The sequence below is a fragment of the Panthera onca genome, chromosome D2 (genome assembly GCF_046562875.1).
Source record: "Panthera onca isolate mPanOnc1 chromosome D2, mPanOnc1 haplotype 2, whole genome shotgun sequence".
Lineage (NCBI taxonomy): Eukaryota > Metazoa > Chordata > Mammalia > Carnivora > Felidae > Panthera > Panthera onca.
This window is the reverse complement of record NC_138349.1, coordinates 9,483,747-9,505,989: the sequence shown is the minus strand read 5'-3', so window position 1 is coordinate 9,505,989 and position 22,243 is coordinate 9,483,747. Positions and strand designations below refer to the sequence as shown.

General features: G+C 45.9%; 1 protein-coding gene across 1 annotated transcript in view; it reads left to right on the top strand.

Moving 5' to 3' along the window:
• Nucleotides 1-1,353: 1,353 nt before the first annotated feature.
• Nucleotides 1,354-22,243, top strand: part of LOC132684797 (scavenger receptor cysteine-rich domain-containing protein DMBT1) — a 79,368-nt gene continuing 58,478 nt past the window's right edge. The window contains exons 1-6 of the mRNA XM_081790571.1: nucleotides 1,354-1,472; nucleotides 9,857-9,913; nucleotides 11,848-11,877; nucleotides 17,113-17,142; nucleotides 19,273-19,584; nucleotides 20,844-20,891. Coding sequence (XP_081646697.1) covers nucleotides 1,412-1,472; nucleotides 9,857-9,913; nucleotides 11,848-11,877; nucleotides 17,113-17,142; nucleotides 19,273-19,584; nucleotides 20,844-20,891 — 538 coding nt within the window. The 5' untranslated portion in view covers nucleotides 1,354-1,411. The remainder of the gene's footprint in view (nucleotides 1,473-9,856; nucleotides 9,914-11,847; nucleotides 11,878-17,112; nucleotides 17,143-19,272; nucleotides 19,585-20,843; nucleotides 20,892-22,243) is intronic.

The window sequence follows — 22,243 nt, the reverse complement described above, 5'->3', positions numbered from 1 at the left end:
GCTGTAAGAGCTCCCCTGTTTTGATGATCCCAGACCTGGCTTCATGACCATCCTCGGCCCAGCCCACCAGGATCCAAACTAGCATAACCCCTGGCAGAGGAATCCGATGTGCTGTCTGGTCTTAGGCATCCCTAGGAGATGTGTATCCTTGCCCTCTAGTCCCCTGAGACCTACCAATTCTTGGACTGACAGCAGGAGAATGAAAATCAATGAGGCTATCCTGCAGAAACGTGCCTACTTTCATCAAGGGGAGAAGTAGAACTTGGGAAGAGGTGTAGGATTAAAAACAAAATCCCCGGGGTGAATGTATCTTCTATCTGAATGAAGCGAAGTGTAGACGCCCAGCCTTGAATCCTGACTGGCGTGAGTTCATGGTATCCTTCCAGAATGACACAGCAGGAGACCACAGGTTATCGGCTCATGGCAAGGAAACCAAGGTGTTATCTGATAGCCTCGGTGTCTCAGCTGAGAAGCAGGGCACTGCTCCTCCAGGTCAGCATGACAGGCAAGTCCTGCAAATGCTTCTACCAAGGGTTACCAACCACCAAGAGCACTTTGATCAAAATACAAGACAGGCAACCTTGGGGAGAGTGGGGGGTTTACCAAAGTCTGGTGATAAAGACTGGGGGTCCCAAAGGGAAAAGTGATACCTACATGACAAAGCCAAGGAGAGGGACCGTTTGTAAGGTAGGAGGAGGTCAGGGGCAGGCTTTGTGGGTTTGCCAAGCTCCCAGAGTTACACAAAGTGAACGTCAAGGGCCAAGAAATCAGAGCCTGTGAGATGGTCGGAGGGGGTTTGGTCTGACGTTTGGTTTCTCAGCTCCCGTGCTATGGGATTAGTGTGAGAGCCAGAAGATGGTGGAAGCTAGGTCGAGCCTATGAACTCTACGGACTCTATGAACTCACCCCTCGTACCTTCTACTTTCCAATCATGTTGTTCTCCAAAGCAAGGGGCCAACAAGGGCATGCACTGCCAGAACAAATCATCCCAAAGAGATGATTTCCCCTTGGCACCACGTTCTATGTTTGCCCGGCAGCCCACATCCTGCTATGCCCCACTCTTGGGGCTGACTTCCCCAAAGTTCATTCAAATTCTCCAAGATTAAACTTAAGCCTGTATTCAGAGAGCACCTGAGAGTCTTACAGGTTCACCTAAAAGGAAGTTGGGAATTGTATCACTGTCAGTGTGTCTGCAGTTGGAGAATGGCCAGATCGTTCACAGAGCAATCAATCTAACACACCTAAGTTGTTCCCACAGATTAACCATCAACTGTTAGCAAAAGTCCTCACTTCCTTTACACTGATTTATGGCAGCAATAGAACTATACCACCCTAGTGGGCACGCCTCCTTTCAGCTGGGAACCTATAAATGTCAAGGTATTTTTCTTCCAGTTGAGAAGAACCCAGCAAAATGGGGATCTCCACGGTCATCTTCCAAATATGTCTTTTACTGGGTCCAGTTCTACCTACAGGTATTATATCTAATTATTATATTCATTAATTTCGCTCCTGCAAATCCAAATCATAGCAAATTGTATCTACTTATTCCCTGGTGTTAGAATTTCCATCTCGAGGGGAGTTTTGTATCAAGGAGGAGGCAAGTCTTTGCTGATAATTGTCATTGCGAGTACTTAGAAGGAATGGCTCTTTTTTCCCCCCTTTTGTTTCTGGCTGAGAAATACAATAGTTGTACTTAGAAAAAGTCGATCATTATGTCAGTGTTTTCAGCGAGTAGCTCAACTAAGGAAACGATTGATTGGCCTTAGAAAAATCCTTGGTGTTACGGAAAAGTGTGTGTGTATTATTAAGAGGCCCTAAAATTTTGATCGTTGGTTGAGGACATGGTTTGTGTACTATAAAAACGGGCAGTAAGACTGCCCCTGAAAATGCTCATTACGTGACTTATTTCTGCAGGTATATCTGGCTTGGTAATATTTACAGGCCAAAGAGCTGAGCACAGACAAGATCATTAAGACTCGAAATTTGTGTCTGTCACTCACCGCTTTAGAAGCTCAACAACTCATGGATATCTTTGTGTTCTTAAGAGTGTCAGGTGGTCAAACGGACACAAAAGAGCCACAGGCAAATCAGTGTGACTGTGGAATCTCGGTGTCCATGTATGAGATAGTACGTGAACAGGCCGGTTAGCCAGTCTGCCTGTTAGCTATCTCTCCATCTCTCTCCCTTTTCCCATTGTCTCTGTCTCTCCCTCAGTTCCTCCCTTCCGTTTTCCCTTGCTTCCCTTTCCTCCTTCCTTCTCTCCCTCCCTCCCTTCGTCTCTTCCTTCCTTTTTCTCTTCTATCTCCCTCCCCCTTTCTTTGGTGTCACCTTTTTGCTCCACTCGTGAATTTCAGAAGACGGGGCCAAAGAACCCTAATTCCCAGAGAACTTCTAGAACTCTCACGCCTACCCCCAGGCTTTGTAGGGGAAGCTCCCAAGCTAGAGGTTCATTTGGGAAAGGGCCTTCGTGAAAGCAGCACCCCCGTGATGAGGCCCTCGCCGCCCTGGTGATGGGGGGACCGGCCAGTTCTACGTCAACGGGGTACTGACTACATGGTGACCGAGGGCGCCCACCTTCTTTTCTTGTCAGGAGGACGTCAGTGGATACTGGCTCCGGGCAGTCTGGGGGCTGGAAACTTCGTCTCCATCAAAATACTTGCAAATGGTGGTGTGGGGGGGTGTTGTTAGCTCTGGCTTTTATCTAGAGGACATTAATCCCTGGACTTGGACTGGCTGAGCAGGGACACGAGATCCACGTCAGCCCCTGAGGGACAGGGTGCGAGTTCCCCCCATTGTTACCTGCAGAGGGGCTTACGGCCGCAGGGATCGCGGATTGCCGCAACTCGTGGTTTTACTAGCGGGTGTTATAGGCATGGGCATGCGCATGCGCAAACGCGTGTGCGCGCACGCACGCACGCGCGCCGGTGCTTGCTGTTTAGACGTGGGGGATGACCCTCTGCAACGTGCTCCCTCTGTACCAGGTGCTCGGGTGGAGAGCGTGCCTGTGTTTTCCGATCTAAACCTGCCAACAGCCCCACAGTTAAGCATCACCACTGGCGCATTGCAGATGAGGAAACTGAGGTTCAGAAAGGTTACGCGGTTTGGGCCGGGTCAGCAGCGGGTGAGCGGCTGGGCCGGGGTTTGAACCCTGGAGGCGGTCCGCTGGCATTCAGGGAGCCGTCTTGGCCCGACGACTCTTGCTGCTTCTCGAAAAGAGCCCAGGAGACAAACCTTGGCATTTGGCTCGGGGCTGGAGCCCCCGTGGGGGAGCTGGGTGCCCGCCGGCCATGGCAGCGGGCACCGTCCTCAGCTTTGGTCCTCGCACAAACTCCTGAGAAAAATTCAGTGCCCCCAGGTTTGTGCGGGGCTGGAGGGGCCGTGGAACCCCTGCCTCTCCTAGCCACGTCTTTCGCGCTGCCGTTTGCCAGCTCTGGGGCCTCTCTGCAAGCCTCCCTTTACTCGTTTGTGATATGCGACCGTGTTCCAACCTCCTAGGGTCACATCGGCGGGAAGTCACCGCCCAGTGTCCGGCCCATAGAGGGCGCCTTGGAACTGCTCACTTTTAAGCCTCTAGGCGCTGTCCTAACGTTTTATCCAAACCTAACTACCTAAGGGCCAGTAGTGTCTTGGATTGGATCCTGGGAGAGAAAAAGCAAAAGCAAGTGACATCCAAATAAACCCTGGAGTTTAGTGAGTGGGAACGTACCAGCACTGATTTGGTAGTCAGGACAAATGCACCCCGGTAGTTTTGGGTAGCATCAGAGGAGTTGGGTCAGGGTGTGTGGGATCTCCGTATTAGCCCTGCAACTTTTTCTAGAAGCCTACAGTTATTGAAAGAAAAATTTTTTAAAATTTTTTTAAATGTTTTTATTTATTTTTGAGACAGAGAGAGACAGAGCATGAGCGGGGGAGGGGCAGAGAGAGAGGGAGACCCAGAATCTGAAGCAGGCTCCAGGCTCCAAGCTGTCAGCACAGAGCCTGAAGCGGGGCTCGAACTCACAGACCGTGAGATCATGACTTGAGCTGAAGTCGGATGCTTAACCGACTGAGCCACCCAGGCGCCCCTGCAAGAAAATTTTTAATGTAACTTCCTTTGGTCCCATTTCTTGAAGGCCAACGTTTTGCAAAACGAGGAAGTAATAACTGCTTACAAATGAATTCCAGCAGGTTGCTGAGCCTTGTGTGTACCCTTTCCACAGCTTCGCAAGGGATTTAGCAATGACTGATGCCTGAAATAAGGAGAAAACGAATGAAGGGGTTTTCAGACATTATGAGAAGGTGTTTAATGTGGGTGACATCTGGACAGGGGGCGGGGCGGGGGGGGGGGTGGATGTGGGACATGGGGAGGCACTCCTGAATCACCATCCTGAACAGTTCTCCTTTCTTCAGAGCACGATTGTTGCACAAACTCACCAGTGAAAGTTATGTGACTCAGTCTGGTTGAGGTGCAGAATGTTCTGGAACAAGGAGAAAGTCCGTGGCCACACTCCAGTAATGCTGTTTCTCTGCCATGTTGACAACACTCATGCTGTTCCCTTTATCTGGTTACAGTCTTCTTCCCACTCTCCCTTGCCTTCACCTGGCTAAATCTAGCTGCTATTCTTATTTTATTAAAAAAAATTTTTTTTAATCTTTTAATGTTTATTTTTGAAAGAGAGAGACACACAGTGAGAGTAGGGGAGGGGCAGAGAGAGAGGAAGACACAGAATCAGAAGCAGGCTCCAGGCTCCGAGCTGTCAGCACAGAGCCCGACGCGGGGTTCAAACTCATGAACCGCGAGATCATGACCTGAGCCGAAGTTGGGCACTCAACCGATTGAGCCACCCAGGTGCCCTGTGTTGAAAGTTTTTAATTCAAAATTCAGTTTACTCAGTAGATACAGGACTGTTCACATTTTCTCTTTCTTGTGTCAGTTTTGGTAAATTACTTTTTCAAGTAATTTGTCCATTTCATCTCAATTTTATTTTATTTATTTATTTTTTAATGTTTATTCATTTTTGAGAGAGAGAGAGAGAGAGAGACAGAGCATGAGCAGGGAAGGGGAGAAAGAGAGGGAGACACAGAACTCAAAGCAAGCTCCAGGCTCTGAGCTGTCAGCACAGAGCCCAATGCGGGGCTCAAACTTGCAAACCCGAGATTGTGACCTGGGCTGAAGTCAGATGCTTAACCGACTGACCACCCAGGCACCCTTAGCTGCTATTTTAAATACCGCAGACATACCTGTCCTGTCCAGGAATCTTTCCCTGACATATACTCTTAACACACACACACACACACACTCACAAACAGGCACATATACAGATACACACACAGAGTGTATCATCCCTATGGTTATCACTCTTATTTTTCCATGGCATCTTGCACCAAATTATCTGTGGATTTTTCTAGGGATCCTGCTATGCTGGGAGGCGCTGGAGGGCAGCGTCTTGCTCATTTAGGACCTGGCTCCACATCTTGCATTTCCAAGAGCCTGACCGAGTGCCTGGCTCATGCTGAACATAGTGATGCAGCCTGAATGCTCCAGTGCGGGGCCAGCTGGGCCAGAGCCATTGTGCCTGTGAGCCGTCCCCAAAGGCACGACTTCATGCCAGGTCCTGAGCAGGATTTCTGTTTCCTTGTATATAGTTTCTGGGACGCTAAATTAAAAATGGATGAAAAGACCTAAATGCGAGACGGGAAGCCATCAAAATCATAGAGGAGAACACAGGCAGCCACCTTTTTGATATCAGCCTTGGCATTTTCTTACGAGACACGTCCCCGGGCCAGAAGTGTGATAAGGAAACAACAGTATACGTTTGTTAAGATTTATGGGGTTTATTTCTTTTTATGTCTTATACATTCTTTCCTATGCAAAGGGTAAAAAGCAGGATGGATACAGAAATGTGGATGCCATCAGCCCGACTGATGTTTGAAGGTGTGAGAATGTGTGAACCAGTGAAAGTGTCGGCTGAAATTTAAATCTCACAAATAAGCAAAAAATATAATTTCTGGCAGACTATATATATATATGGTGTTCTTTGAACAGTAGTGTTTAAGAATAAAATACTTTGCGGGGCGCCTGCGTGGTTCAGTCCGTTGAGCATCTGACTCTTGATTTCAGCTCAGGCTGTGATCTTCACGTTCGTGAGTTGAAGCCCCACATCAGGCTCTGTGCTGAGAGCGCCGAGCCTTCTTGGGATTCTCTGTCTCCCTCTCTCTCAGCCCTTTTTACACCCCCCCTCAAAAATACACAAATAAACATTCAAAGGAAAGAATAAAATACTTTGCAATTTCTGTAAGTTGAAATCGATGGTATAAGGCAAGGAAGGGGAGCTATTAGCTGTGACTTTGGTAAATGACTTAACATCTCTGAACCTCGGTTTCCTAATCTATAAAATGAGGACGTGTATTTTGGAAATGGGAACTCAGAGAAAAGTCATTTTTTTCTAGTCCAACCCCAGGGTTTCTCCACCTCAGCAGTACTTACATTTCAGATCAGGTTGAAGTGTTGTTGTGGGGCTCTGGCCTGTGTATTTTAAGACGTTTAATAGCGTTTAAGATGTTTAACAGCGTATCTGGTCTCTAATGAGTTTCTTATTTTTGTGTGTTTAAATATCTAGTTCTTTCATTCTGAAAATTATGTTGCTTTCTGGTGCGAAGTCAGTATTTTATTTTAGAATAAGGGTTTTTTTCCCCCTATATATTTAATTCGTATAGCTATATTTTGAATATAGCTAATATAGCTAGTATTTTGAATATTTCAAAGCTAATTTTTTGAATGCCAGCTACATGACAGACACTGTTTTAAACACTTGGTGTATTTTTTTTTCTGGTTTTGTCTTCACAATAACCTAATGAAGTAGTTCGTGTAATTATCCTCATACAGATAAGGAGACGGAGAGTGAGGTTAATGATTGCTCACGTTTAGAGGGCAAAGGAGCAGCAGCACTAGAATTTAAACCTACGTTCCTGTGTCCCCCAAGCTCCTGGGTGTACAGGTCCCACTCCCAGCACCCCCACTTTGCCCCATCAGGATCTTTCCTTTTCAAGAACTTAGTTTTAGGCTGTTAATGTTTCCTAATGAACTCAGAACCCTTTTTTAAAAGAACCTCTCAAAGAAGAATCTTTGGATGGGAATGATAGTAAACCCAAATTGGTTTACAGTGAATGACACTTCTGTATTCAGTCCTTCCAGCCAGAAACCTAATTCGTCTATCTCTCCCTCTGCAGGAGACGGCCAAGAAGCTTTGCATAGAGTTTGTATTTTGTGTGTGTGTGTGTGTGTGTTTACTTATTCTATTTTTGAGAGAGAGAGAGAGAGAGAGAGAGAGTATGTGTGTGTAAGTGGGGGAGGGGCAGAAAGAGAGGGAGACAGAGAATCCCAAGCAGGCTCCACAGCTGTCAGCCCAGAGCCCAACGTGGGACTCGAACCCACGAACTGTGAGATCATGACCTGGGCCGAAACCAAGAGTTGGATGCTTAACCAACTGAGCCACCAAGGTGCCCCTAGAGTTTGTATTTTATTCTTATAAATACTGTTTTTTATTCTTATTCTTATTAGACTGTTTCGAAGGAGCCCTTTAGTTAGTGTAGAAGTAGTGTCCCTACCTCCTCAGAGCCCATTTTGCCCCACGTCTTCCCCTCTGCCTGGCTCACATCTGTTTGTACTTCCTGGAATTGTGCCGGGGAATCACATATGATCTCCGCTAGACTCCTGGACATCCCTCAACTGGAGCCCTTAGTTTCCTGTTCACCAGTTGCTTACCTGGACGCCTCACCTGCTAGAGCAAATTTACAAAGGACAGTGGAGGCATCACGCAATGTCAATACATCCCCTGCCTGAGGGGTCCAGCGTCCCATAGGGGCTGCGTAAGTGGTTGTCTAAGGAAGTGTATCTCACCATACTGTTGAACTCGCTGTTACGTTTCCTTTACATATGCTGTTGCACAGTGGTTTTCCCATGTGTCAGAGTCACCTGGAGTGCTTAGTAAACACACATATTTGGGCACCACTTCCAGAACTCCTGATGCGTAAGTCTGGGGGAGCCCTAACAATTTGCATTTTTAACACATTCCGGGTGCTGGCTGCTGCTGCTGACTCGTGGCCCCTGCTTGAAGAACCGTTGCTCCAAAAGAACTTGTTCTTATGGAGCTGGAACAGGGAGTTTGTTGGTTACTCAAAAATGTTGTTTAAAATGGGGAACCATAAGCTAGGATACATATTTTAAGTGTTTCGCTTTAACTTAAGGCACATAAATACACTTTGACTCACCAATTTGCTGCCTTAGGACTTTCTCCCAGTAGGGATCTCCGGTGGTTCTCCAATGTCTTTCTTGCATAAACCAAACCAATTTTGCATATCTGAAATTTCTAGCCTTCATTTCTCTAAAGGGAAGTGTGAAATGAAAGACACTTGCAAAGCGGTATGAACACAGACATTCTCATGTGGTTGTACGTCTTTCCTGTGGTTGTACGTCTTTCTTATATTCTTCAGTGTCTCTCTCGCCTGATTTCTTTTTAGTACCTTGATTTTATTTCCAAAGCCTTCAGCCTCATTTTTATAGAAAGCCATCGTTTTCTTTTTACCCACATTTCATCGATGTACTTAATATTTAATTGAATTTAATCCAAGGACGACTGGCATAATCAAGGTTGAGGTTCATACCTGCCTCTAGCTGATCGTACAACTAAGCTGGTTAGGACGGAAGTTGCCAGGATGCTAGGAAACAGTGCACCAGCCCTAGTGATTGGTAGGTTTATAGGGAGGATGGAGGGCATCAGTTCACTTGGAGAGGGGGTTAAATAAAGGTCAGTGAAGCGGTGCCTGGGTGGGTCAGTCGGTTGAGCGGCCAACTTCAGCTCAGGTCATGATCTCGCGGTTTGTGAGTTCGAGCCCCGTGTCGGGCTCTGTGCTGACGGCTCGGAGCCTGGAGCCTGCTTCGGATTCTGTGTCTCCTTCTCTTTCTGCCCATCCCCTGCTTGTGCTTGGTCTCTCTCTGTCTCGCAAAAATAAATAAATGTAAAAAATAAAAAAAATTAAAAAAAAAAAGGTCAGTGAAGAGAATGTGTTTACTGCCACCTACAGGATGCCTTTCCACCAGAGTATTCAGATATTGCAAATAAAAATACAATGCACCTAGTTAAATTTGAACTTCAGATTTATAAAAAAATATTTTTGGTTTGTGTGTGTGTGTGTGTGTGTGTGTGTGTGCGTGTAAGTGTGTCCCATGCAAATTTATTTGGGACATACTTACACTAAAGAAGTACCCATTGTTTACCTGAAATTCAAATAAAACTTTTTTTAAGACAATTATTTAGTATAGTATGTCCCATACAGTATTTGGGATATACTTACATTACGAAATATGCTTGTTTATTTGAAATCCCAACTTAACTGGGACTCCTGTAACTTTTGTCTGGCAATCCTACTTCTGCTCCATATTTTCTTGACATTTGTTGCCTTTTTTCAAGTCTAGATGAAATATCTGCTCCTCTCTGGAATTTTCCTGCCCTCCTTCTAAGCCCATAAATCGTTCACTTTGAGATTCCCACCCTGTGCTCTGTTTTCCTCTCAAGGGTAAGACTGGATTACTGGCTACCGAGACTGGATGCTGAGTCGTCTCTAAGCTCCAGAGAATGGAGTCTTGTCCTGTGTGATGGAGTCCTCCCTTCTCCCCAACTTTCAGTGCAGTGCCTCATGGGCAGTGAGAGATCAGTCCATGTTTGCTGAGTGAATTATTTAATGAGTGAGGCCCAGCTAACCCTCCAAAGTAAAGTGTGATGCCACCCCCTCCTCTGCGTGAATTAGCAGGGAGGTGAGATTTAACGCTGGTTTTCAGAAGAGTTCTCATTTGGCCCTTTTTCTTTGTATTTTTCAGCAAGATCAGTGACAGAATCAACCATAGAAGCCACTTCTGAAGAGGCACAGACAGCAGGTGGTAACTGAACTCTGGGATTGGGTGGTTGTGGGGCCCAAAGCCACCCCAAGGACTCAGGAGGGCCTGCTATGGAGATTCTTGCTGGGTTTTAGATGTAGGGCAAGGAAGGGCCTCTTCTGATGGGGACTACCAGGGCCCGGGCCTCTTCCTCGTAAGGTTCCACACTGACCAGAAGATAGGTCCTGAGTCTTCATGCTGGCCTCTGCCCAGTGACACCCCTTTCCTAAGATCTCTCCCGCTCAGGGTGTTCCCTGGGGGTTGCAGCCACTCAGAGACGCAGCAGAGGCAGGTGTGGACAGGAGGATCTGACTAAGACTCTGGATATAATCAGTTATGATTTCTCTTCTTTTCTAGAATTTTTATCAAGTGTTGGGAAAACAGTGAATACCTCTGCCTTGGTTGATGCTTTAAATAGTAACTTCTTCTGCTGTTTCTTTATCTTCTTCTAGCCCTGTGTGTGCACGGGTGTGCCTGCCTGTGCAAAAGTGCAGACCTTATGATTTGGGTCACATAGTTGAATGTTAAATATATAGATGCCAAGAGGCAAAACTGTGCCATGGGTAAGAGCAACTGGCCTGAGTACAAGTCCTGCCCCTTATTGCCTACCAGCCAGTCGGTCTTGGGTCACCTTCCAGAGCCTCCGTTTTTCCATGGGTTGTTTTGAGGACTAACCAGGATGATACATGGAAAGCTCTTGAATAGCATCTGAGCAACTGCGTGGTTTGGTCAGGGCTCAGCACAGGTTGTCCTGGACGATGTGTGCTGCTCAGGAAACAGATCCTACCTGTGGCACTGCCCCCACAACGCACATGACTGTGGCCATGGGGAAGACATGGGCCATCTGCTCAGGGGGGCCTCCAAGAGATAATGCATATTACATAGCTCAAGGCAGAATCATGATAGCAATGACCTCTCTTCCTCTCCAAACTGATTTGTCCATCAGGAAAGTGCAAACAATGGAGTGCTTTGACCAACTTATTTTACCGCTAAGTCAACTTCAGTTTACTTCTCTCTAAGAGGAGGGAATCCTACCATCATGGGTTGCCATGAGGACCAAATGAGACAATGTGGGTGACGTACTTAAAGACAGTGAGTGTTGGAAATTGTAGAATTATCATCATTGTAATTCTTACTGTAATGGTGGCTGACATCCGTTGTGTGCCGACAACACGCCAGCCAGTCTGATACACATTCGATCTATGTCTCTCGTTTAATTCTCCCGATTAAATGAGAATTTAGTCGAGGGTCAGTGAGTCTCAGTAAGTGACCGCCTCTGTCATTTTATGAGAAAGGAAAGACATTTTCACCTCCCCACTGTCTTTGTCAACACAAGGCCACTTGACTGTTCTTTGGACCCAACAGTTGCCAATCTATGCTTTTAGTGATTTCAGCCGGTCAAGAACCGAGAAGCCAAAGCCCGCCTTCTCAGCTCCTCATGCCCATTCATACGAACCGGCCAGGCTACGTTCCCTCAAAGAAATAAGAAAAGGAATGGGTCCCACATTTGTACGAAATTAGGTACAAGCCTAATTTGCTTTTCTTCAGGGATGAAACGTTCATTTCTATTTTAATGAAATACAGAAATATCTGCAGCAGGAAGTATGCAGAAACAAGTGCCCACATTATTAAAGAGTGTTACAGTGAATTTATTCTTCAGATGTAAAAAGCCATTTTTTTTTAAGTCACCATGTCTCTTGGGACTAGCTTAGCATTTTGTTCTCCACGCACCAGAGACGCAAGAAGTCTTTATCAATTTGAATGAAGTTTCAAAGACAGATTACAGATCTGTTGACGTTGATCCACATGCAGTGGCTATAACTCTACTTCGGAGTCAACCAGAAGAAAACCAATGGTTCACATGTGGATTTCTTGGTCAGGATCCCTGTAGATGAAACACACTCATGTCTGATTTTTCTTTTATTGCTTTGTAGTTTCCCAATCAGATCTTCTCACAACACCTGGTGAGTACTTTCAAAACAATGTCTGAATTTGGTTTAGAATTTAATTATTATCCTATACAGTTATTTACATCTTAAGCACAAACACTGCCTTTAGTGAATGGTATGAGGTCTACACAAAAGCATGATTTGTGTCCTTTGTAGAAATACAAAGACAATAGAAGCTTCTTTCAGTTATAGAATAAACGGACCAAGTAGTTACACTGTTATGTTCTTCTTCAATTTTATTTTGCCTTTGCCTCAAACTTTTATGTACATCAGAATCAATGAGGATATTTTTTGAATGCCAGTTCTTGGGATCTACCTTCCTTCCCTTCAGAGACCCTGATTTGGAGGGTCCGGTTTGAGGCTCAGGAATCTGAACTCTGATTCCTTCAGTTTCAGTTTCAGTTTGAAACTTCAGTTTCAAAGTAACTGAAAATGAAGATGGTCCGTAGACCGCACTTTGAGCAACCATGCTGCATGGCCCAGTACTGAATTAAGTTTTTATGTTTGGAGTGTAATTCCAGAAGCATGACATTGCTAAGAATTTCCAAAGACAGTGGCAGAGATACGTATATATGTATTTTAAGTTCTATCTGTTTTTACTTATTTTTTTCTTAATGTCTGTATTTTGCTCAATGTCGAGTACATTTAAGTTGGTAACATTTTCCCAAGTGGTTCATGGCTGCATCATAAGTCTGACTGATTGATATCAAGGCTTTTCAACAAGTGCATTGCTAACATTGAACGTTTACACCCCTTTCCAAATGGCCTCAATATCTTTGCTACCTCATTTGGCGAGAACCAGTCCTGCCATGGACCCTTCTATGCAGGAGAGACTACAGTGTGGGCTCTCTGTGTGGTGTTTCAGGAGAATGTGTCTCCCGATCTCAGGGACTTATGGTCTAATGGCAAGATAGACAGTAATCATACAGTTACAAGTACAGCTGTGGGAAATTCTGGAGCAAGAGGTACATGGCGAGAGAGATGTGATCAGGCTATGAGAAAGAGACCAGCTCCAAGATAGTCACAGGTGAACTCAGGTCTGGAGCTAGTGCAGGAATTCACCAGACAGAGCACGAAGGAAGAGTGGTTTTCTGTTCTTCACTGCATTTGCTGTCAGGAATGTGAAGGAACAGGTACAGACTCAGAGGGACGATAGCCACCCTGTTTCTGCCTTTAGATACTCCCCTCCTCCATGCTTAGCCATCTAGCCAGGGTACTGCCCTGATGGGAGGTTATCTCTAGGTTCCATTTTCCAAACTGCCCTTGACACATTTTCCAAAGCTCTAACTAAAAAAAAAAAAAAAAAAAAAAAAAAAAAAAAAAAAAAGAGAGAGAGAGAGAGAGAGAGAGAGAGAGAGAGAGAGACTTACAGTTAATAGAGTTTTTGAAGTGTTGCCTGCCATTGGTGGTAGAATACCATTTGTCTTTTGGAGCAAATGGGTTAAGAGCCACAGCTGGACTTGATTCTTGTTTGCCTTCTAAATTCTTGTCTAAATATGGATGGAGTTGGTGGAAGGCAAAGCCAGAGATGCGTTCATGAGCAAATCCCTGGGAAGCTCATCCTTCGATCATATCTTGAACTGACATATTAAAGATGAGCAATGTAGCACGATCTCTGCTTTGTGTCATCCTATCCCCCCTGTACCAACCCCTTAAGTTGGCCATTTTCTTGGAGATAGTGAGACTTAATGAAGAGGGCTTATACACAGCTTCCATCCACAACGTCCTTAACTCCACTGAGATAGACGCAGACTATATGGCAGAGTAGATGGTACCTGAGAGGATGAACTAATCTGGGGGCTTGTGACAGATGTAAGATGAAAGCCTTCTTAAAGATGAAAACCACAATAATTGAAAGCACTCTTATCCTGGAGTGGTGCTACACAAAAACAATATGGAAATTTAGTCAAGGCTGCTGAGTGACTTCATATTGAAAACCTCATTTTGTTGAGTTTATGGAAAGTAGGTTGGTGTGGACCACTTTCCTTGCAAGAACCACAAGGAGTGGGTTGGTAGCAGGCAGTGGCTGTGACAAAAGTCAGTGCAAGATGATAGCTGAAAGCCTTGACAATAGAGGTGGAGTCTGTATGTCCTTGGACTCATTTGTTCAATGTTTGTGACTCCGTGTCCTTGTCTATAAGTGGGGATACTGGGTTGGGGTAAAGATGAACTGAGATAGTACATATAAATAGTAAAACATGGTGTTGTTCTCAACTATGAAGATGTAATACTTCTTCAGTAAATGTGTTTAAGGTCCAGAGCACTTTCCAGAGGGCTATTGGAGTCACCACACAGTCCCCTTAGGCTTCCCTTCTAGAATAACTGGAGTGGTCTAGCCAGTAGATATGGGCTGGTTTGATGACACCGGTTTGTTTTTATACTCAAGCTCTTCTTCAGGCCCTCTTCACCCCCACTAGAACAATAATGTATGCCATGTTCAAATGTACACAATAATTACTCCAGAAGATTTGGGGCAATGGTTGAGTCTAGATGGAAAGGGACCAGCTCCCTTGGAAAGTGACTAGGTCTTTGGGGGGAATGTCTTTTGAGATCTCTTTGTAGCTTTTCCCGGTTGGTTCATTCTGATGGTTCAACTGTCTTGGACATGGTACCCAGCAGTAGAGACCAGACTATTTCTGTTCCTGGAAAACAAAGAAGTGGGAGCTGTTCTTTCCAAGTGATTTACCATCATTCCCAAAATGGCAGCTGACATCATCTACAGCTCTGTGGTTGCTTGCTGGAAGAAAGCAAGTGGGTCTCAGTACATTTGTGGAAAAGTGTCTGTTCAGACTGTGCACAAATAGCCCAGAGACAACCTTAGTGTTCTGTTTGGTGCTATGGCTGGATGTTGTCAGGACTCTGGATCTCAGAGCTTCTGAGTTGGATGTTTATTGACTGCTGTGTGACTAAGCAAAGATACCTGGAACAAGAAAATAGGAATTGTGTGGTGTCATCTGTACTGTGTTTAAATGTCAGAGTTTTCAACAGAGTACTCTCTCAGGCATGTCTGTCATCATGTCCTTGAGTGTGGGAGCAGGGATGGCATGTCAGAAATGAGGTGGGGATGTTCTGGTGCAGACATTTCCTAGGTGTGTGGCCTCTGTTGAAAGAATGCTCTAGCTTCTTGTTTCCATTTTGGATTGCTTCTCCATCCTCAGGGGCGTGCAGCTACATGGCCTCACTGGCCCTGTTACTGGGTCATCAACAATATGAAGCAGGGCAGCTGGAGAAGTCCAGTGTGGAACCCCCATTCAAAGTGTTGAGACAAATGGGGTGGTTCTCTGGCATCCAGTCCCCTCTCTGGCCTGTTGGTTTTGCTAGAGAGAGACAAATCTCTGAACCCCTGAGTTCTGCTCCCAGCAGGACTCACATTTACAAAGAATCTGGAGAAGTTTGTCAAATGCCTTAACTTTCCCTGTACCAGGAAGTTAAAAAAAAAGGGATCGTGAAAGAAAATTTATTAAAATTTATAATAAGAATTTAAACATAGCAGATCTCCTGTATGAAGTAGATTTTGGCACATTAGCATTAGAAAAAGTAAAAGTGTTACCATCACATGTCCTTTTAGCAAAATGAGATGGTCCAAGTTCTTGCTGAGAAATATCACTGATGAAATCCTTTCCACTGAAGTGAGTGAGCGCACTATATTTTGTTTTTGTACTTAGAATTATATTACTGACTCTTTGATTCTTGCATTTGAGGAAGTTCCTCTAGGTTATCATAATTTGAAGGCTCAGAGTCTGAGATTTCAATTGTACAAGCATTTTCACCATTACTCTTAGCATCTACAGGACTGCTCTCTATCTCTTTATGTTCCTCTTCTGACTCATCTAGTTATTGTGAAACATCTTCCTTTGTCAATTTTCTTCTCTTTATCATTGATAACAAGTAATGAAACGTTCTGAATTCTTAATTTAATTCAATGAAAGCCAAAAGCATCCTACAAAGACAGTGTCTCCAGTCTTTAAAAAAATACCCTCTTGAAAGCTACGGTGATATTTGGGTCACTGAGAAATGGTGACCCATTCCATTTGTCTTCTAGATAAAGCCTACCATTCCATTTTTTTCTTCTAGATAATGCCACCATTCTCTCTTTGTCTTTATTATAGAACTCTTTTTTAATGATAGTTAATAATTAATGAGTAATGATGAACCAATTTCTCACATGATGAAATAGCAAAATGTCTCAAGATATAGGAAAAAGGGGATCACTGAGAGCCCATAATGTATCTTGGACTTCTAAAAGGATCCAGTGAACCCATATAGTGACTATAAGAATGAGTTTTATTCTGTTTTCTTTTCTTTTATTAAAGTTTTTTTATAAGTTTATTTTTGAGAGAGAGAGAGAAAGAGCATGAGTGGGGAGGGGCAAAGACAGAGGGAGACACAGAACCGAAGCAGAATCCAAGCTGTCAGCACAGAGCCTGACGCGGGGCTCAAACTCACGAACTGTGAGATCATGACCTGAGCTGAAGTCGGATGCTTAACCGACTGAGCCACCAGGCGCCCCTATCGTATTTTCTTCTAATGAATAAATATTCTTTTTGTCCTTTGGAAGACCTCTTAAAACATAGAAAGGTCATGACCTATCAATCCTCACAAATAGAATGCGATTTGCTCAAAAAAAGAAACTCAAAAACTAAAATTAAGCCTGATGGCCCCTGAAGGTGTCCTTAGGGTTAATCTGAAGTCGAAGGGCATGGAGAGCTTTAGAGTGGCCTCACTGATGATAAAGATCCAGGGTTCTCTAGATGTCGGTTTTCTTCAAGATAGACTAGAAATTTCACAGGGTATGGATCAGAAGGAAGAGGTCATCTGCTGCCAGAATAAATACTTTTTTAGGGGGCCTCTGAGTGGCTATTCTGAGTGCTGACTCCACTCAAATTTCAGACTGGAAGGAGGATTCAACTGGCATCCAGAATCCTAGAAACCCGTCTACGCTGCCTTTTCTTGTCTAGCCTTTCTTTCTGCGAACAGATTACGCTATAAACTGTAGCGTAAGTGGGCAGCGTAAAGAGGCATGTACTTCATTACATCTAAAATTATCAAACACTCCATATCCAGCCCACTTGTAATCTATTCTTGCAAAACCCCAAACACTGCAAGAACACTGTCGGCACAGAGACCCAAGAGTGAGCCACCGCGCCCCCTGGCATGGTTGTAAGGTAACGCTCAAGCCAATTTCTGTGACTGTACATCATTTATAAACAGCAGAACCTCTGTTTCAAGGTGAATTTTGTTTCTGTCTAGGTCTGTGGAACCCCTTGACTACAGACTATGGTAAGACATTTTTTCTTTACTTGTCTTCCTGGGGTTTTGCTCACTGGCTGAGCCAGCCAGTTCTGCTGCTGTTGCTGCTGCTGTTGGCTAGTTGAGGCTGAGTGCAGTCTTGGCCACAGGGCTAGCACCTGTCCTTTAGCACGCAGGGATGGAGAGGGAAGGGTCAGTGGATGCTGAGACCCTAGGCGTGTCCCAGATCCGCACTCAGCCAGTCTCAGCTGTCATTCTCCTTCCTTCTCTCTGCTTCTCGCTCATTCGTTGCGTGAGATTAGCTTCAGCTTGGTGTCAGGAGAGATAGGTGAAAAAAAGCCAGTGCCTCTTCTTAGTGATAGTTATCTTGATGATAACTTACATCTCCGAAGCACTTTCTATGTACCTTGCACAAAATCAGTTTCATACACCAAATGAGTTAATGTATAAAAAAATCATTTAAAAATATTGCTTGGCACGTAGTATGTGCTCAGCTAATGCACACAGTAAGTGCTATTATCATGAAATCTTTCCAACACTTTGAGGTAAGTGGTATTATTACCCCCAAGTTGCAGATGAGGAAACTGGGGCACAGATTGGTCACTTGTCAATAGTTATATGTCTAAGGCCACAGGGTGGGGAAGTGTCTGGGCAGAAATTTGAACCCAGAACAGGTGCCTGTTCTCTGTTCACTATTCTTACTAAATCTATCCATCTTTCCTCAACCTCTGAGCATCTGTGCACACTTTCCACTGAATTTGATATGTCAGAGTCCTTGATGTGACCACTTAGGACAGTGGATCCTACCATGGGGTTCTTGGCTCTGTTGAGACCAATCTCTGTCCTTTCAGAAGCTGCCCTGAGGGTCCAAATGTGGCCTTGGAGGGGCTGGAGGGGAGTTTTTTGGTGATTGACCACCAGTAAAGGGCATCTGAGGGTAGGGAGACTGAGAGATCTTCTGCAGAGACATTCACAGCAGTGAAGGGGCAGCAGGAAAGACTGAGGAGGCCTGGAATGCACCTCTAGAATACTCTAGAAACAGCCTGATTGGCATTTCCTCTCTCTTTCTCTGATTCCTTCCTTTATAAAGACCATAGCAACCACCTGCCCCCTTATCTTCCATCCCATCCCACCCTCTCTGGTCCCCCCCCCCCCATAAATTTCTCATAACCACAAACCAACCATTGAAAAGCATACCTTAGACCCAGCTCCTGCTGTCACAGTGTTGGGCTGGATTCCTCAGACCCTGCTGCCTGTTTTCCTCCCATAGCACAGGTGGTTCAGCAGGATCATGTCAGGCAGGAGCAAGGTGCCCATGACGGTGGCACCCCGGCTCTGTCAGGAGGCTTGAAAGGTGACCTGAGGCCCACTCTTGGATGAATGCCGTCCAAGACTTGACCCTGATCAAGTGGAGAATACAGTGAGGTGCTTTGAGCAGGAAAATGAGTTGAACATATTCACAATTTATGAAAATAAAACTTGGGACATTCCAGGGGGAAACAGATCAATCCCATCGGCAGAGGAGGGGCATAGAGTAAGCTCTCCATAAATGCTTATGGAATCCATCAATGGGATGGATTCAAGAGAGAGGGGCAGAGGGCAGGAAAGTCCACTGACAGGGCCCTGGAGTAGGCCAGGTTCAGGAGAAGGAAGATCTAGCAAAATGGCAGTGAGAATAAAAGGAAAGACAACCCTGTTGATACGTTGGATACAAGAGGTACAGAAGAGGGGGAATCCAATATAGCAACCAGATTTCCAACACCGCTCATGTGGAGCATGGTGACTCCATGATTGAAGTAGACAAAAGAGACTATGTTGGGTACCAGACAGCAGGGCCCGGCTATCCAGAAGGTCACTGGGAATATTGGTCTAGAGCTTGGCTGGGCTTGTAGGGGTTGATCAGCACTGGAGAGGTGGCTTTGGGGGTCCCTCCTCCTGGAAAGCTCTCAGAGCACATGAGCTCATTCAGGGGGAAGATAGCATGAGAAGAGGGCTAAGACAGCGTGTGGCAGAGCAGCAATATGTAAGGTGCTGGGAGAGGAGAAACAGGGGTGAAGGAGACGGGGAAGTGGTCAGAAGGAGGAGGGGAACAGGGGGTACTGGTGAGTGAAAGCCAAGGGGGCAGAGAGAGGATGAGAGCTTTCCACTCTTTCAATGCAGGTTTGCCTCTGAGGCTGGTGAGCGGAGGTGACCGGTGTCAGGGCCGCGTGGAGGTCCTGTACCAAGGCTACTGGGGCACCGTGTGTGACGATGACTGGGACACCCAGGATGCAGATGTTGTCTGTCGGCAGCTCGGCTGTGGCCTTGCGGTGTTGGCCCCGGGCGGGGCCTACTTTGGTCAAGGCTCGGGGAACATTCTCTTGGGCTCCGTATACTGCTCAGGATGGGAGCCCTACCTGTCGAGCTGCTCCCACAGCGGGTGGTACAACCATGAATGTGGCCACAGGGAAGACGCTGGAGTTGTGTGCTCAGGTAGAGCTGACCTCGCCTCGTGTGGTCGCCTGTGCCCCTTGGATGGCAGAGGCTCCTGCTGACCTCTACATCACGGTGCATGCCCACAGCACTTTGCAGTTTACCTGCTTTACTCTAAGCCATGTCTTATTTGATGTCAGAGGGCAGGTTCCTTTTCACTCAGAAAGGGTGAGATCCCAGGCTCAGAGAAGGCAAGTGACTTGCCTGGAGTCCTAAAGCTGGGAAGCGGTGCAGGTGGGTTTCAGTCACAGGCTCCCCCAGAGTTTGTCAATGCAACACCCAGTGGTATCGTTCTGATGATCCCTGGCCTGGGATGACCAAATGCCTTCCTATGTGGCCCTATCCCCTCCTTTTAAAGTCAGGAGAGAAGGACTAGGGACTTCTGGTCCTTAAAACTTAAATCTATACCAAAATCAAACACGGAAGTAACCAGTATATTCTCTTTGCTGGGGATTAAATGACAAGCAAAAGATATTTACACTCACAGTGGAAGAGAGAACTTCTCCTTGGCTCAACCTAGCACACGCCAATGCTGAGTTTCTCCTTGTTCACACAATGCTGGTGGGTGTTCAAGCACCAAGTGGTCTTTTAATCCACAAAGAAACCCTGAGGATAACACTCAATGTGTCCCCCAAAGGGGGATTCCTACATAAATTATCCATCTTTAGAGTGACCTCTGGCATTTGCTATGTGGACTGGTGTGTGCACATGCCCCCGTGCATGGGATGTGACCCAGATAATCCATCACTTGAGAATGGCTTCCCCCAGAAAGTGTGGGCCTCCAAGCAGTCACTTTGGAGTGGTTTATTTCAGCATTTGGGGATGCATCTTTGAAAAAACTGCCTTTATTCTTAGTTGGGGCCACCTCCTCAGGAATATCTCAGTGATGGTAGATACTTGTCATTTAAGGGTGTGGGTAAGCTATAGAAATAGGCAGTTTGTATTGGAAATGCGACCTTGTAAATCAGGTGGGGCTGTGAGTCAACTGGGTTATTTTTTGGATGGAGACAGTGGAGGCGGAGGCGGGGGTTGGTGGTGGGAACAAAGAAGATCTCTGGTGGCATTCCAGCATTGAATAAGGGCTGATGAAATGACAGAGAGAGGAATTCTGTTTTGTAAGGAAGAAATGGAGCCTGTCAGCAGTGGGTGGGGTTTCCAGATCACTGCATACAGCCCTTATTTCAGAGCTAAGGAAACAGAAGTCCACCCCTTCTCAAATGAGAGCCAATACTGATTACCTCTTCCTTTCTCCACTCTAGCTTCTTTGTCTCCCACGGAGGCATCCCTGGCAACAGCTGCGGTAGAAGGTAACATTTGTTATATGGGATCACTATGGGCTCATTACCTCACTGTACTCACAGGGCCATCTCTGATCCAGAAGAGGTGCAAAAGGTGTAAGAGATAGGGGTGCTCAGCAACAAAGAGGGAACCTCTGAACAAGGCCTCAGGCCTCAATGGGACCATGTCCCTGAGATTGGGGAGGGATTGACCTGCACAGGCACTTCCAAGGAGTTCCAAGGTGGAGCTTGGCGTCTTGTCTCCAGGAAGGCCCTGTTGCTCATGCTCAGGGCCTACCCCTGTGGTCCTCACCGCTGCACGTTGGTGCCTGGCCAGGCTGGGGTGCTGGGTCTCTGGCTGCAGGGCCTGGAGAGGCAAGTGCAAACCTGTTGGGGTAGCATCCTTGCGTGCTTGTGCATTTTCCTGAGCCCATATCAGACCAACTTGGTTCCTTCTCAGTATAAAGTAACCATGGTCCTTCAGCTTATGGGCATCAGAGGTCCCATGCACCCCCCTGGGGGCACCTCCAATGAAACAGCTGGGAGGTAGTCAATACAGCTCGAGTTTCTGGCAACCTGGGCTTTGGGAAGGAAAGTCACTGCCATATCACATGGGAAATGTTGACCCTAGGAGAAAAGAAGGAGAGCCTTCACATGAAGGCCCCTGACTAGGAGTCAGCATGGATCAGCTGGGAATCTTAATGGTACACATGTCCGGCATTTCTGTTCCTCAGGCATTATGCTTTCCTGTCCCTAAAGGCCATGGGGTGAAGTCTGACTTTACCTCTTTCTCTTCCCTATGATTAAGGACACAGATGTCACCAGAGCTGAGGAGGACACTGGCTTTGTTAAATTTAGCCATGTCTTCCCAAGATTCTTACTTGTAGCAGGTGTAAGAGGAGAACCTGCTCCTCTCTAGAGTGGTTTCCTCTGACTATGTATTAGGAGTAACAGCTGGGCCTGACAAGTTCTTTGGTACAACTGCTCCACCCAGGGGTGCAGGTGAGGAACTCAGGGGCTTAAATATCTGACTATGACACAAGACTGCATATAGGACTTACATAGACCTACTCTTGTCAGGACCTCCAGTGTGGGGTAGATGTGGGAGTCAACTTTCTCTAGATCCAAAAAGACCTCAGATAGAAGTCCAATAGGGAATTCAGAAACAAAATGAGTGCTTTAGTGAGAGTGGGTTAAGAGGAGTAATCAGGTCATCTCTTCTTCAGGTCCCAGCACCAGGTAGGATCTTGCTGGGGCCTTGGACGAACACCACAGTTCCTTGAAACAGTGTGAAAATGATAGGTTTAAAGCCATAATCTTACTTAATGGGTAAACATCAGAAGCATTTTCACTAGAGTAGAAAACAAGGCAAGATGGCCTTT